Source organism: Lithobates pipiens, unplaced genomic scaffold, assembly GCF_037356315.1.
Source record: "Lithobates pipiens isolate NorthernLeopardFrog02 unplaced genomic scaffold, aLitPip1_a1.2 Scaffold_18, whole genome shotgun sequence".
Classification (NCBI taxonomy): domain Eukaryota; kingdom Metazoa; phylum Chordata; class Amphibia; order Anura; family Ranidae; genus Lithobates; species Lithobates pipiens.
Window position 1 is genome coordinate 188,113,296 of NW_027507758.1, and position 15,555 is coordinate 188,128,850.

Here is a 15,555-nt window from a genome sequence, read left to right on the forward strand (position 1 = left end):
TATTGGGTAGATACATCCGGGGTGAGTTTTACTCCTAGGTAGGGGAAGGCTTGATTACATCACTGAAATGGAAGGAAGCACCTGACTGTTATTTTCCCCCATATAAGCCATACAAGTATGACCATTGATAGTTAAAGCGGAGTTCCACCCAGAAATGGAACTTCCGCTGATCGGATGTCGAGGCTTTACTTCCTGTTTCCTAGTAAGGATGTCGGCACCGGCATCCAGAGCCGAGGGACGGGTCGGTGTCGGATGGACAGGCAAGTGTCCTTATATTAAAAGTCAGCAGCTGCAGCATTTGTAGCTGCTGACTTAATTTTTTTTTTATTTCCCCAGGCGAAACGCTGCTTTAAGGAAGTATCACAACGTGAAGCCCCCTGGGGGTGGTAGAATCATGCCAGACTGCCACAGAGAGCATCACTAAGGCTACCACCTATTTGGTCCAGAAAGAAAACAAGGAAGACAGGGTGTTTTTGGAAATTGTAGCACTCTGTGATGAGCAGTGACAATGGCACACCATAGGTGTGGTGAATACTGTAATTTAAATATAATAATAGCTCTATTCACAAAGCTCTACCCAAGAATAAGCATCTTTATGTTTAGCCATGTGACTGCAATATTTAAGTCCTAATCATAAATATATGTTAAAAAATGAAGGGTTCTTACACTCAGCTCCTCATATTTAACTTCATCTTCATCTGTTTCCACATCTTCATCTGTTTCCACATCATCTTCCTGTGGGTCTGTTGCAGGCCAGTACCAAGGCTCCCTAGGACAGCTTATACCCTGTAGAAAAAACATTATTTTAAAATCGAACTTACAGCAGCATGTATTCAACTTTTAAAATTCATTTCAACAATCTGTTCAATTGTGGTTCTTCAAAAATATAACCAAGGCCAACAACCTTCAAAGGGTATCTACAATCAGATTTTAAACCTGCTTGTACCTGCAACATATTAACCACTTGCCGCCTGCCAATTGTCAAACAACGGCTGCAAAGTGATTTCAAAATCCTGACCGGATGTCATAGACCGTCCTCAGGATTTTGAGCCGCGGTGCGCATCGCGGCGATCGTTGTTGCAGGGTGTCAGTCTGACACCCCGCAACTACGATCTCGGTAAAGAGTCTCCGATGGAGACTCTTTACCACGTGATCAGCCATGTCCAATCAAGGCTGATCAGTGTGAATAGGAAGAGCCGTGATTGGCTTTTCCTCACTCGTGTCTGACAGACGCGAGTAGAGGAGAGCCGATCGGCTGTACCTGTGACGGGGGGGGGGGGGGGGGGGGCTGTGCTGATCGATTATCAGCACAGCCCCCCCACGGATGCTCACACTGGACCACCAGGGACGCCACCAGACCACCAGGAATGCCCAGCACCAGGTATGCCACCCTAGACCACCAGGGATGCCAGTCAGTGCCACAATGGATGCCAATCAGCGACCACAATGGGCATCACTGATGGGCATGCATTGCTTGGCACTGATTGGCATCCATCAGCACAAAACCATACAATACAATGTCGCCTATCAGTGCCCATCCGTGCCACCTATCAGTGCCGCCTATCCATGCCAATTTGTGCCACCTATCAGTGTCCATCCATGTTGCCCATAAGTGCCACCTATCAGTGCCACATATCAGTGCCCATCAATGCCACCTCATCAGTGCCACTTCATTGGTGTCAGCTCATCAGCGCCGCCTTATCAGTGCCCATCAGTGAAGGAGAAAACGTACTTATTTACAAAGTTTTGAAACTGAAACAAAAACAATATTTTTTTTTTCCAAAATTTTCAGCCTTTTTTTATTTGTTTAGCAAAAATAAAAACCGTAGAGGTGATCAAATACCACCAAAAGAAAGCTCTATTTGTGGGAAAAAAAAGATAAAAATGTAATTTGGGTACAGTGTAGCATGACCGCGCAATTGTCATTCAAAGTGCCACATCGCTGAAAGCTCAAAATTGGTCTGGGCAGGAAGGTGTTAAAGTGCCCAGTATTGAAGTAGTTAAGCCGATCAAAATGTATATCTATGTAAAAATCATGGGGCCCCATACATCTTACCTGACCAGGAAAAGTGGAATAAATGTCATACTCCATGTACACTAAAATCATTATTAACGGACACAAACACAACATAACTTACCGTACACAATTCCTAGTAAATCTAAATGCTAAAACTGTATTGAGTTGATAAAGCTCCATGCGTGAAGGTCTTTGGCTCACTGACATCGGTGCTTTGGCCTGTACAGGTTGAATTATTTTTTTCTTGTGACTAGAGCTGTGTATCTTATGCTACGAGGGTACAGCCGTAGGTCATAATTTGACTGGCGTGTGAATGCAAGTATATAGCCCTGAACACAGACAGTATGCATTCAAGGCCACACACAGTTTACTATGCTTCAGTTATGAATGAACACAGTGAGCGACGTGTGCCGATCCCTTACTGTGTTCATTCAGGAAAGAAAGGGACCAGTAAATAATAGGATTTTTTTCATCATACTTACCTGTAAAATCCCTTTCTTTGAGTACATCATGGGACACAGAGTCAGGCTAATATTCAGTACCTGCGGGGTAATACTTCATCTCCAGGTGAATGGACACTGGTAGACCAAAGGTCTTTAGACAGGAAGTGATCCCCTATATAACACCTCCCACATAGGAAGCACTTCAGTTTTGTAGCAAACACTGAATCCTCAAAAAAAAGGAGAGGAATCTCTGTGTTGCATGATGTACTCAAAGAAAAGGATTTTACAGGCAAGTATGACAAAAAAAATCCTATTTTGTTTTTCATACATCATGGGACACAGTCAGGCTAATCTTAAAATGGAAGTAAACCCTTCCAAACAACTTTGACCTACAGGTAAGCCTAGATTAAGGCTTACCTGTAGGTCCAAGTAATATCTCCTAAACCTGTATGGTTTAGGAGATATTTGCCCGAAAATGGGCACCGCTGTCTACGGCGCATGCGCCGTAGACAGCGGCGCGCATGCGCACTAAATGCGGCAAGTCCAAGAATGGATTTGCCAAATTTGTCGACTCCCGTGCGCATGCGCGGGAGTGACGTCATCGCGGCCTCGCCGTATGACAGCGGCGGAGCTGCGAGGCGCGACTCCCGTGCGCATGCGCGGGAGTGACGTCATCGCGGCTTCGCCGCTGTCATTGGTCGGAGCTGCGAGACGCCACCAGCAAGATGGACGCGGCGGACTACAGGGATCAGCGGCGACTTCGCTGGCTCCTGTGTCAGGTAAGTGACACATAATGAGCTACTATGCGATGCATAGTAGTCCATTATGCTTTACCTTTGCAGGGAAAAAAAGAGGAAGTAAACCCATCAGGGTTTACTTCCTCTTTAATAACCCACTGGGACATTCCATAGCAATAGCCTTGAGGGGAGGGGGATACCCTGCCAAACAATAGCTATCATAACTTATACGGCTGCTCGAACATCCACTTGATAAAATTTTGTGAATGTATGCACTGAAGACCAGGTAGCAGCCTTACAAAATCGGAGCCACAGATAACCGATGGCGAAAAGCCCAGGAGTTTCCTACACCTCTGGTAGAATGAGCTCTCACCCTAAAGGAAGGAGCTTTATGTTTCAAACCATAGGCCTAAATGACCAATTGACGGACCTCATTGGCAATGGAATCTTTGGAAGCTGTCAGCCCTTTCTTCGGTCCTTTTGGTAAAGCAGAAAAGGAGTCTGATCCTCGGATCTCCGCAGATCTAGAAAAATAAACCTTGAGTGCCAGGACAACGTCCAATGAATGCAGTTGTCTCTCTTCTGCCTAACGAGGCTGAGAGAAAAAAACAAAGGCAAACAAAAGGTAAAATAATGCCTTAAAGGGGAGGGCCACCCTGAAAAACAAAAAAATGTTAAAAATTACAAAAATTTAAAAAAAAAAAAATGAAAAAATTTTTTTTTTTTTTACTTACCAGAAATGCCTGTTGCTAGGCACTTTATCCTAATCTTCCTCTTCCTCCTCCGCGGAGATCTTCTGTCTTCTCTCTTCGTCGCGGCATCTTCTGGGTAATGAGTCGCGCTGTGTTCTGGGAACTGTGTGTTCCAGAACACAGCGCGTCCCATTCAGAAAGCGCTGCGGGACTCGCGCATGCGCAGTAGCTGCGGGACTCGCGCATGCGCAGTAGCTGCGGGACTCGCGCATGCGCAGTAGGAAACGGGCAGTGAAGCCATAAGGCTCCGCTGCCTGTTTCCCTTACAAGGGATGGTGGCTCCGGGACCCGAGAGCCGAGGGACGGGTCGGCCTCGGGCGGCCGACATCGCGGGCGCCCTGGACAGGTGAGTGTGTTTATTAAGTCAGCAGCTGCAGTGTTTGCAGCTGCTGACTTTTTTTTTTTTTTTTTTTTTATAACCGGCCCTCCGCTTTAAATGAATTTAATTAAATGAAAGGGCGACACCACTTTTGGCAAAAAGGACGGAACAGGTTGTAACACGACCCTTTCTTGGTGAAGGATCAATTATGGCTCCCTGCACAAAAGGGCGACTAACTCAGACACCCTTCTAGCCAAGGTGATAGCCATCAGGAAGGGCTAGCTTGCGTGACAGCAAGTCTAATGGAATTTCCTTGATGTGTTGAAAAAAAAAAATAGTTGTTTCTGTAACACAGACAGCACCAAGTTCAAATCCCAAGGACACATAGGTGCCCCCTGCATAAAGGTTCGGACCAGTGAATGGGAGGCTAAAGGCCTTTGGAAGAATACCGATAGGACCAAAATTTGACCGCTAATTGTACTCAAAGCCAATTTGATTTCCACAGCGGACTGTAGAAAAGAGAATTCTCCCAATCACGCATTTGCGAGGATGCCGTTTTTTGGCTTCACACCAAGCAATACAAGTCTTCCAGACCTTATGATAGATCTTATGATATGATCTTCCTAGCGACAGCTTTTCTAGCATTTCCTATGGTAGACACAACTGGTCCCGAGATGCCACAGTCCTTTAACACCCTGGCTTGAATAGCCATGCTGTCAAATTTAGCGACTGTAAATTGGGGTGGAATATTGAGACAGTAGATCAGAGGGACGTGGAAGCTTCCATAGCCTGTCTATTGTCAGTCTCACAATCTCCAGGAACCAGGGCTTTCTAGGCCAGGTTGGTGTCACCAGAATGACTGGAACCCCTTCTCTCTGAATCCTATGCAACAAATGTGGAATTAGAGGAATCGGAGGAAAAGCATAAACCAGGGAGTATTGGCTCCATGGAACTACCATAGCATCTGCTTTGATTGCCAGAGGATCTCTTGCTCAGGAAATAAACTGCTGTAGCTTGTTGTTGAATGTGGATGCCAGTAGGTCGACCTCTGGCCATTCCCAACGTTGGCAAATTTCCTGGAACACCCCTGGGTGTAGGGACCATTACCCCGGGCAGATCTGCTGGCGGCTGAGATAATCTGCCTTCCAGTTCTCTACACCCAGGATATGGACTGCCGATAGAAAATTGGCACATGTCCTTCTGCCCAGGCTAGTACGTGGTTCACCTCCTTCAGAGCTGAACGACTCCTGGTACTGCCTTGGTGGTTTATATATGCCACTGCAGTGGCATTGTCGGACTGAACCCCCATAGGGCAGTCCTGAAGCTCCACCATCCATGACCGTAGGGCCAGTCGTACTGCCCGTAATTCCAGGATGTTTATGGGCAGGATTTGTTCTGTCCTTGACCATTTCCCTTGAGCGGTGAGCCCCTCTAGGGTCAGTTCTCAGCCTGAGAGTGGCATCTGTAGTCCGTACTCTCCAAGTTACCAGGATGAAAGATCTTCTCTTTCATAGGTTCTGATCCTGGAACCATCAGTTTAGGCTTAAGTGTGCCTGAGGGGATAAGAATATTGGATAATCCAGGGCTTGTTCTCTCCTGTTCCAAGCCAAAAAGATCTCGTTATATAGGGTGTGAATGGAATTGGGCTTAGGTCACCGCCTCAAAAGAGGATACCATCCTTCCTAGGAGACTCACACAGAGCCAAATGGAGGGTTGTCTGGTGCCCCTTATCTGACGCACCCAATTCTTCAGGGCACAGATCTTTGCGGGTGGCAAGAATACTCTTGCTTGGACCGTATCTAGAATAAGACCTAAATACTTAAGAGCTTGAGATGGTTTCAAGGCTGACTTTCCAGTATGTCTGATCCAACCTAAACTTTTCAAATACCACACTGTGCATGATATGCTCTGTTCTAGAGCCTGTAATGAGTGATCTCTGAGCAGGAGGTCATCCAGATACCCAAGCACCAGGATCCCTCTGGCTCTTAAGAGACCCAGTACTGGTACTAGGACCTTTGTAAACACCCAGGGAGCTGTAGCAAGCCCGAAAAAACTGAAAATGACATTCCTCTACTGCAAATCGCAGGAACCTCTGATGAGGCTGAAAGATAGGTACGTGTAAATACGCATCTTTTATAATCGATGGAGGCTAAGAAGTCTTTCATCTACAGTGAGGCTACAATTGAGCGGACAGACTCCATCCGAAAGCACCAGATTAGTAGATACTGGTTCAGGGATCTTATCCAAAAATGGGCCTTGTGACCCAGTTTGGTTTTTAAACCGTAAAACAGGTCCACTCTTTCGGATACAGGAACCTGTACAATCACTCCCTGATGCATTAAATGATGTAGTGCCTGAAGCAATAAGTCTCTTTTTGGAGGATACGCGAGAATGTCAGAACTTAAAAACCTCTGAGGGGGAGCCCCCTGCAACTTCAGCTTGTAACAGTGGGATATAATTGAGGTGACCCACTCATCCTGACCGATCATTCTCCAAATGAGGAGGGCTCGGTGCTGGGTTTAGAAGAATTTTGGACCCAGGGCTTTTTCTGGCCCTGGCCTTGCAGCTTTCCCCTTTTCGGTCAAAGTCAGGATGGAAAGCCTCTGTGACTGAGGCAGACATCAACTGGATATCTTTTGTTCCAGATTAAATCAGAAGCAGACTCATCCGCTAGGCCCTCCACAGAACCCTGAGCTTTTAGCTCTTCCCCATTCTCAAACCATTCCTGCTCCAAACTAGGAGGCTCCAGGGAGGGAGATCTGTCACGCTTCTTGCCACCGTGCGGCATGGAGGCAATCCTGCGCTCTAACCTGGCTAGGTCCGAAGACAGTTCATCCTTGGTGATAAAGGGTGAAGCAGCAGGGGTGACTGTAGGCACAATACCAAATAAATGCAGTGGCTCAGATTGCCTGGAAGCCTCTGGTTCTTCAGGGGATACAACACTAGGGATACGACTAGAGGTCGACCGATATATCGGCCGATATTTGCCTTTTTTAAATTAATCGGCATCGGCCAATTGTGCTGATAAAAAGCCAGATTAGAACTATAGCGCGACTTGCAAATGACTTCTGTAATGAGTCTTCATAGAAGCCACCAACCGTTTCCTCTCTGGGCAGTCTGCCAAGAAAAGAGTAAAGAGATACAATGTTAACACTTCTGAATGAACTCAACTCAGTGTGTAGGAGTTCTCAGTTTAACCATTTAAAGACTAAATCTTTTTTCTGACACTTGTTGCTTACAAGAAAAAATCCTGTATTTTCTGCCAGAAAATCACTTAGAGCCCCCAAAAATTATATATATTTTTTAGCAGAGTTCCTAGGGAATAAAATAGCGGTTGTTGCAATATTTTATGTCACACGGCATTTGCGCAGAGGTCTTTCAAACGCAATTTTTTGGGAAAAAAATACACTAATGATAAAAAAAAAAAAACACTTAAAAACAGTAAAGTTAGTCCATTTTTTTTTTGTCCAAAAGTTTTGACTACCTGTTTTTATTTAATATTTTATAGTTTTTTTTTTAATCTAAATTATACATACACGTAAACTGATTGGAGGTTTGTTTTGTTTAATAAATGTTTAAATGTAAGAAATTTTCTGTATCGCTTATTAAGGCTGCTTTCACACTGGAGCGGGTAGGCGTTGATGGTAAAACGCTGCTAGTTTTAGCGGCACTTTACCATCATTTACTTTTCATTGGGGTGCAACCTATATGCCAACGATGGTTTGCACTTGAATGGAAGGGGATCTGCAGTGCTGGGGGAGAGGTTTATGGGAAGGCTGGAGGAGTATTTAAACTGGGTTTGAGGGGGGGAGGGTGAACCAGAATTACATTGGGCAGACAGGTCAGTTAGTGGTCAGACATTAATGGAGGGTGGAATGGGGATAGATGGGGGGGTGGGATATGGCAGGTGACAAGAAATTTCCCATGTTGCAAACAGCCATTGAAAACGATTGCAATGATTGAAATGAAAAATGCAATTTTTACTACTAAAAATAATATGAAAAACACCAGAGCAAAATGTAATAATGCATTTAAGTGTTTGTACACCAATGCCAGAAGTCTGCCAATCAAAATAGGGGAGTTGGAAGCTGTGGTGCATGAGGAGAGCTATGATGTAATCGGTATTGTTGAAACTTGGCTTCAATCCTCACATGACTGGGCTATTATTATTCCTGGCTATGCACTCTTTCGGAGAGACAGGGTAAAAAGGAAAGGTGGCGGGGTCTGTCTCTATGTGAGAAGTGATCTCAAAGCAAGTGTGAAAGAAGACCTGGTGGATGGAGAGTGTGAGGAGTCTGAAGCATTATGGGTGGAACTGCATTTAGATGGGTGTAGTTCAAAGTTAATCGGAGTTTGTTATAGACCACCCAATGTTAGTGAGGAGGTGGAGACTCAGCTCCTTGCACAGATGCAAAGGGCTGCAAGGGCTGGGACAGTGATAATAATGGGGGATTTTAACTACCAAGAAATTGACTGGAGTAATGGCACTGCTGGGACAGTTAAAGGGAAAAAAATGATAAACCTATTACAGGACAATTTTATGGTCCAGTTTGTTGAGGCCCCAACTAGGAATGAAGCTCTGTTGGACCTGGTAATCTCAAACCATGCAGAGCTTATTACTAATGTCCAGATAAAGGAACACCTGGGTAGCAGTGATCATAACATTATTTCTTTTGATGTTAGCGCTAAACAAGAAATAAATACGGGTAAGATAAACACACTTAACTTCAAGAGAGCAAATTTTCCAAGGATGAGGGCTGCTCTCCAGGACTTAGACTGGGAGAGAATATTCGCTTCAATGGGCACAGAACAGAAATGGGAATTCTTCAAAAAGACTGGGACCTCACTGCAAAGTATATTCCCATGGGCAATAAGTTTAAAAGGCTAAAAACAAAACCTATGTGGCTCACGGCCAAAGTTAAAAAAGCTATAAACTATAAGAGAAGAGCTTTTAAAAAATATAAAAATGAAGGATCACTAGTGTAATTTAAATGTTACAAAGAATTTAACAGAATATGTAAAAAGAAAATCAAGGATGCAAAAATTTAAAACGAACGACAGATTGCAAAAGATAGTAGGACAAACCCCCAAAAATTCTTCAAAGATATTAATAGTAAAAAAGGTAAAGTCTGAGCATGTAGGCCCTTTACAAAATAATCTAGAGTGGGTGACTGGGGACAAAGAGAAGGCTAATTTATTAAATACTTTCTTCAGCTCTGTGTACACAAAAGAGCATGGGGGAGCACATGTCCATAATGGGGGCGATAGAGACACAGCCCCAAATGATCCACAATTGCTCAAAAGTGATATGGTTCAGAAATATTTAGACAGAATAAAGGTGGATAAAGCACCTGGCCTTGATGGCATCCACCCACGGATCCTAAAAGAATTTCCGCTCTGTAATTTCAGAGCCATTGTATCTAATTTTTAGGGACTCATTAATGACGGAATAGTCCCACTGGATTGGCGCAGGGCGAACGTGGTGCCTATATTTAAAAGGGGGTCAAAGTCTTTACCAAGTAACTATAGACCTGTTAGCTTAACTTCTATAGCTGGGAAGATACTGGAGCGTTTAATAAAAGACCACATCGACGAGGTCTTGCTGAACAAAAACACTTTAAGCAACAGACAACATGGATTCATGAAAAACAGAAGTTGTCAGACAAATCTGATTTCTTTTTATGAGTAGGTAAGTAAAACCTTGGACAGAGGGGTTGCAGTGGATGTGGTATAATTGGATTTTGCAAAAGCGTTCGATACAGTTCCCCACACACGGCTCATGTGTAAGGTAAAGTCTACAGGTTTGGAAATATCAGTTTGTAAATGGATAGAAAATTGGCTAAAAGACAGAATTCAGAGAGTAGTGATTAATGATTCTTACTCTGAATGGTCTAAGGTTATCAGTGGTGTGTCCCTTACTTTTTAACATCTTTATAAATGATATTGGGTCTGGGATCAAAAGTAACATTTCTGTCTTTGCAGATGACACCAAGATGCGGTGGAATAACGTTCTTACAGGATGTCTCCAATTTACAAGCCGACCTCAATACTCTGTCTAATTGGGCGACTATGTGGCAAATGAGGTTTAATGTTGATAAATGTAAAGTTATGCCTGCATCATACATGCTGGGGGGGGGGGGGGGGAGTACAACTGGGGGAATCCATAGTGGAGAAGGATCTGGGGGTTTTGGTAGATCATAAGCTCAATAACATGCAATGCCGGGGAGGGGAGGGGAGGGGAGGGGGAGAGAGAGAGGGGGAGAGAGAGAGGGGGAGAGAGAGAGAGAGGGGGAGAGAGAGAGAGAGGGGGAGAGAGAGAGAGAGGGGGAGAGAGAGAGAGAGGGGGAGAGAGAGAGAGGGAGAGAGAGGGAGAGAGGGAGAGAGGGAGAGAGGGAGAGAGGGAGAGAGGGAGAGAGGGAGAGAGGGAGAGAGGGAGAGAGGGAGAGGGAGAGAGGGAGAGGGAGAGAGAGATGCAGTTCAGTTTTGGGCACCAGTTCTCAAAAAGGATATCAGGGAACTGGAGAAAGTGCAGAGAGGGGGCAAACTGATAAGAGGCATGGAGGAGCTCAGCTATGAGGAGAGATTAGAGGAACTAAATGTATTCACTCTTGAGAAGAGGAGAATGAGGGGGGGATATGATCAACATGTTCAAATATATTAGGGGTCCATATAGTGAACTTGATGTTGAGTTATTCTCTGTACGGTCAACCCAGAGGACAAGGGGGCACTCTTTACGTCTAGAGGAAAAGAGATTTCATCTTCAAGTACGGAAAGGTTTCTTCACAGTTAGGGCTGTGAAAATGTGGAATAGACTCCCGCCAGAGGTGGTTCTGGCCAGCTCAGTAGATTGCTTTAAGAAAGGCCTGGATACTTTCCTGAATGTACATAATATAACTGGGTACTAACATAGGTAAAGTTGATCCAGGGAAAATCCGATTGCCTCTTGGGGGATCAGGAAGGAATTTTTTCCCCCTGCTGTAGCAAATTGGAGCATGCTCTGCTGGGGTTTTTTTCGCCTTCCTCTGGATCAATTGTGGGCATAAAATTGGGTATTTGGATTGAACGATTATTTTTTATTTTATTTGTTTTTAAGGTTGAACTGGATGGACTTGTGTCTCTTTTCAACCTAACTAACTATGTAACTATTTTAGCGGTGCTATTCAGCTACTAGTGGGGCGCATATAACCCAGCTAGCGGCCGAGGAAGAGGTTAAATGCGCCAGTGAAGCGCCGCTGCCAAATCACATTGCATGCGCTTCGGCAGTGGTGCCCATTCATATCAATGGGCAGGAGTGGTAGAGGAGCGGTATTACACCACTCCAAAGGTGCTGCTTGCAGAACTTTTTTTTTTAACATCCTGCCAGCGCATCGCCTCAGTGTGAAAGCACTCGGGCTTTCACACAGACTGCAGGGGAGCTATTTTGCAGGCACTTTACAGACGCTATTTTTAGCCCAAAAGCACCTAAAAAACGCCCCAGTTGGAAAAGGTGCTGTTAGATTTTAATGAGATGAAAAGGGGGGGGGGGGGGGGGGGGATAAATAAATCCGTCCAGCATATCAGCCCAAAAAAAAAAAAAAATCGGCATCATATATCCGCCACCATGATTTCTAAATATCGGCATCGGTCAGAGAAAAACCCATATCGGTCGACCTCTAGATACGACTAGGTTCATGAGGGCCTACTGATGACATAGGAGTGCCCTTCCCTGTAGTGTTACTCCCACTCCTCTTTTTTAAAGACATTTACTAGCCACTAAAAGAGAGTACTTGTGTACCTTTTAATAGGGCTCACCAAGCCCCTATGCAACAATCCTGTTAAGCACCTTAGCCTACCAAGCAACACTTGTTGACTAAAGTAAGAAGAAATTAACCGCTGCAAGTGCCTGTTCAGAGTCTGCTCTGTGTCCCACAGATGCCTTCTGGAAGTACTGCATGCTTGGCATATACAGCTTAAATAAGCTGGCTGTGCGCTGAAACAAAAATTCTATGCATGCCTGCGTACACATGTACGTGCTTGGTCCCAGCGAACGGGCATGGTTGTATTTGCGTATGACACAAATCTTTCTCCGCCCAGATAAAGGCTACTGTGCATGTGGGGCAAAGCCGCATGCCCCATGGCTGGAAAACAAACTTCTAAGTTCAGCGGTGTTTTTGCGAATGCACGCACGTCAAACTGCTGAGCACAGCGGCACCCTTGCGAACGCACGTGCATAATACTGAACCAAGGCGAAATGGCACACCGTAAAAAACAGTCAGACACAAGCAAAATAATAGGATTTTTATAACCGCTTACCTGTAAAATCCTTTTCTTGGAGTACATCATGGGACACAGAGCCTTAACCGCTTGCTTACTGGGCACTTAAACCCCCCTCCTGCCCAGACCAATTTTCAGCTTTCAGCGCTGATGCACTTTGAATGAAAATTGCGCGGCCATACAACACTGCACCCAAATTAAATTTTTATCATTTTTTTTCCCACAAATAGAGCTTTCTTTTGGTGGTATTTAATTACAGCTGGGAGTTTTATTTTTTGCTAAACAAACAAAAAAAGATGCAAAAAAAATAAAAATCATGTTTCATAGTTTGTTATAAAATTTTGCAAACAGGTCATTTTTCTCCTTCATTGAAATGCGCTGATGAGGCGGCACTGGTGGGCACTGATAGGCTGCACTGGTGGGCACTGATAGGCACAGTTAAGGCGGCACTAATAGGCACAGATAAGGTGGCACCGATAGGCACAGATAAGGCGGCACTAATGGGCAAAGATGGGGACAGATAAGATGGCACGGATGGGTGGCCCTAAGGGGCACTGATAGGTACCACTGATAGATGGGACTGATGGGCACTGATAGGCACTGGTAGATGACACTTTTGGGCACAGATATGTGGCTCTGGGGTGCAGCACTGTTGTTGAGGCAGATTGTGGGCACTGATGGGTGGCACTTTTTATTATTTAGGTGGCACTGGCAGGGGGCAGGTGGGCACTGATAAGCTGGGCGTGATCGGGACTAATGTCCCGATCAGGGCCGCCGATGATCAGCTTTTTTTTTCTTCTCGCGCTGTCAGCGCGAGGAGGAAAAATAGCCAGTTACCGGCTCTGTTGTGTCACATGATCAGCTGTCATTGGCTGCGACCCCTTGCTCCGATCCATGATCAGGCGAGTCTCATAGACTCGCTGACCACAGAGGGCGCCGCGTGCGCCCCTCAGGGGGCGCGTAGGCCGCTTGTGCACGGGACAACGTCAATAGACGTAGTCCCGGCAAAGCAGGTCCGCGCTGTAGCCATCATTCGGCTATAGCGCGGATCTCTAGTGGTTAAGTAATAACTTAATAGGTATATAGGCACCTTAAGGTGATGGACACTGGTATACCCAATCCAGGAAGTTCACTTCCTATATAACCCCTCCTCCTTCCAGGAGCACATCAGTTTTTGTAGCAAAGCAATATACTTAAACCCAATAAAAGAGGGGAGGGACCTCTGTGTCCCATGATGTTCTCCAAGAAAAGGATTTTACAGGTAAGTAGTTATAAAGATAGGATTTTTTTTACTCGCTGTAAAATTCTTTTCTCTGTAATTCACTGACCGACACAGCTCCTCTATTAGCCATTGGGTTGTTACGCCCCCCTTTAGGAGAATACTAGGCATTACATGTTACGTTACACACAGAACTTTCCAGTTCTGCCCAGTGGGTGGTCCCTTAGGTAACAACCCTCCAGCCTGCCATGCAGTCATCAGTACGTCAACAAGCAGTATAACGTAAAGAGAAAAAGGAGGGGCGGGTGCTGTGTCGGTCAGCAAATTACAGAGAAAAGGATTTTACGGCGAGTACAAAAAATCCTATTTTCTCTTATATTCACCGACCAACACAGATCCCCAAGCAGTGCAAACGAGGGGTGGGAAAACAGCATAAAAAAACTTCATCCACCATGGCAAGTGGGAACTAGTGAAACTTTACCCACAAAAACCACAGTGCGTGGAGAAATCCACCACCAAACCAGAGTACCCTCAACAGGAGTGACTACCCATAACTGCAGCAAAACCTTCGGAATGTAATGCAACAGTGCATTACATCAACAGGACTGTTTTAACGAAAAAAAATAAAAATATTGCATACTCAATTGCAACTATACGGCTGCCTGCAAAACCTTGCGGCTAAAAGAGGCATCAGCCGATGCACCGACGTCTACCTTGTAGAACTTGGTAAACGTGTGTACAGACGACCAGATCGCCGCTTTACACACTTGAGCGACAGATGCTTGGTGTCGGAAGGCCCAAGACGTTCCGACTGCCCTTGTGGAGTGGGCCGTGACCGGAAAGGGGGGCACCTGCCCCTTCAAGGCATAGGCCTGCACTACAATCTGCCTAATCCACCTGGAAATGGTGGCCAACGAGACCGCCATGCCTTTCTTTGGACCAGCCACCGAAAAAGTGAGTCTGACTTCCGGAAGGGAACCGTGGCAGACAAATGCACCTTTAGAGCCCGAACCTCGCCCAGAGCGTGAAGAGCCACCTCCTTAGGATGTGTCAGCTTAGGACACAGAGATGGTAACACAATGTCCTCATTGATATGAAAAGCTAAGACCACTTTTGGCAAACAGGACGGTTGCGGACGCTACAACACTTTATCCTTGTGAACAACCAGATAGGGCGACTTGCAGGACAAGGCCGCCAGTTCCGAAACCCTCCTGGCCGATGTGATGGCCGCTAGAAAGGCCATTTTCTGGGAAAGGGTCAATGGGGGAATCTCCCTGATATTTTCAAAAGGCGGTTTCTGAAGCACCAAGAACACCAGGTTCAGATCCCACGGGGGTAACGGTGGACGCACAGGAGGGACTACATGTCGCACCCCTTGAACAAGGGTACTCACTTAATGAGTGAGATGACAGGGGCCACTGAAAAAAAAAAAAAAAAAAAGCCAGCCAAGGCTGATATTTTCCCCTTAATAGTGCTTAACACCAATTTCTGGTCTACACCTTGCTGAAGAAACAGCAGGATCCTGGATATAGAAAAGGAGCGCTGATGCCATCCTTTCTCCTCACACATGGAGATGTAAGCCTTCCAGGTACGATGATATATCTTCCGTGAAGAAGATTTGTGCTATCAACATAGTGGGGATCACTGAGTCCGACGGACCCCATTTCCTCAACACCTGGCTCTCAATAGCCATGCCGTTAAAGCCAGCGATGGTAAAGCAGGATGGAGAATCAGACCTTGAGATAGAAGGTCTCCTCGTAACGGCAGTCGCCATGGGGCGTCTGACACCAGGCGCACTAGGTCTGCGTACCAAGG

General features: G+C 45.5%; 1 protein-coding gene across 1 annotated transcript in view; it reads right to left on the reverse strand.

Annotated features, from left to right (window-relative positions):
• GPATCH11 (G-patch domain containing 11) overlaps window positions 1–15,555 on the reverse strand; it is a 163,752-nt gene that overhangs the window by 41,656 nt on the left and 106,541 nt on the right. The window contains exon 6 of the mRNA XM_077486444.1: window positions 667–786. Within this exon, the coding sequence (XP_077342570.1) occupies window positions 667–786 (120 nt within the window). The remainder of the gene's footprint in view (window positions 1–666; window positions 787–15,555) is intronic.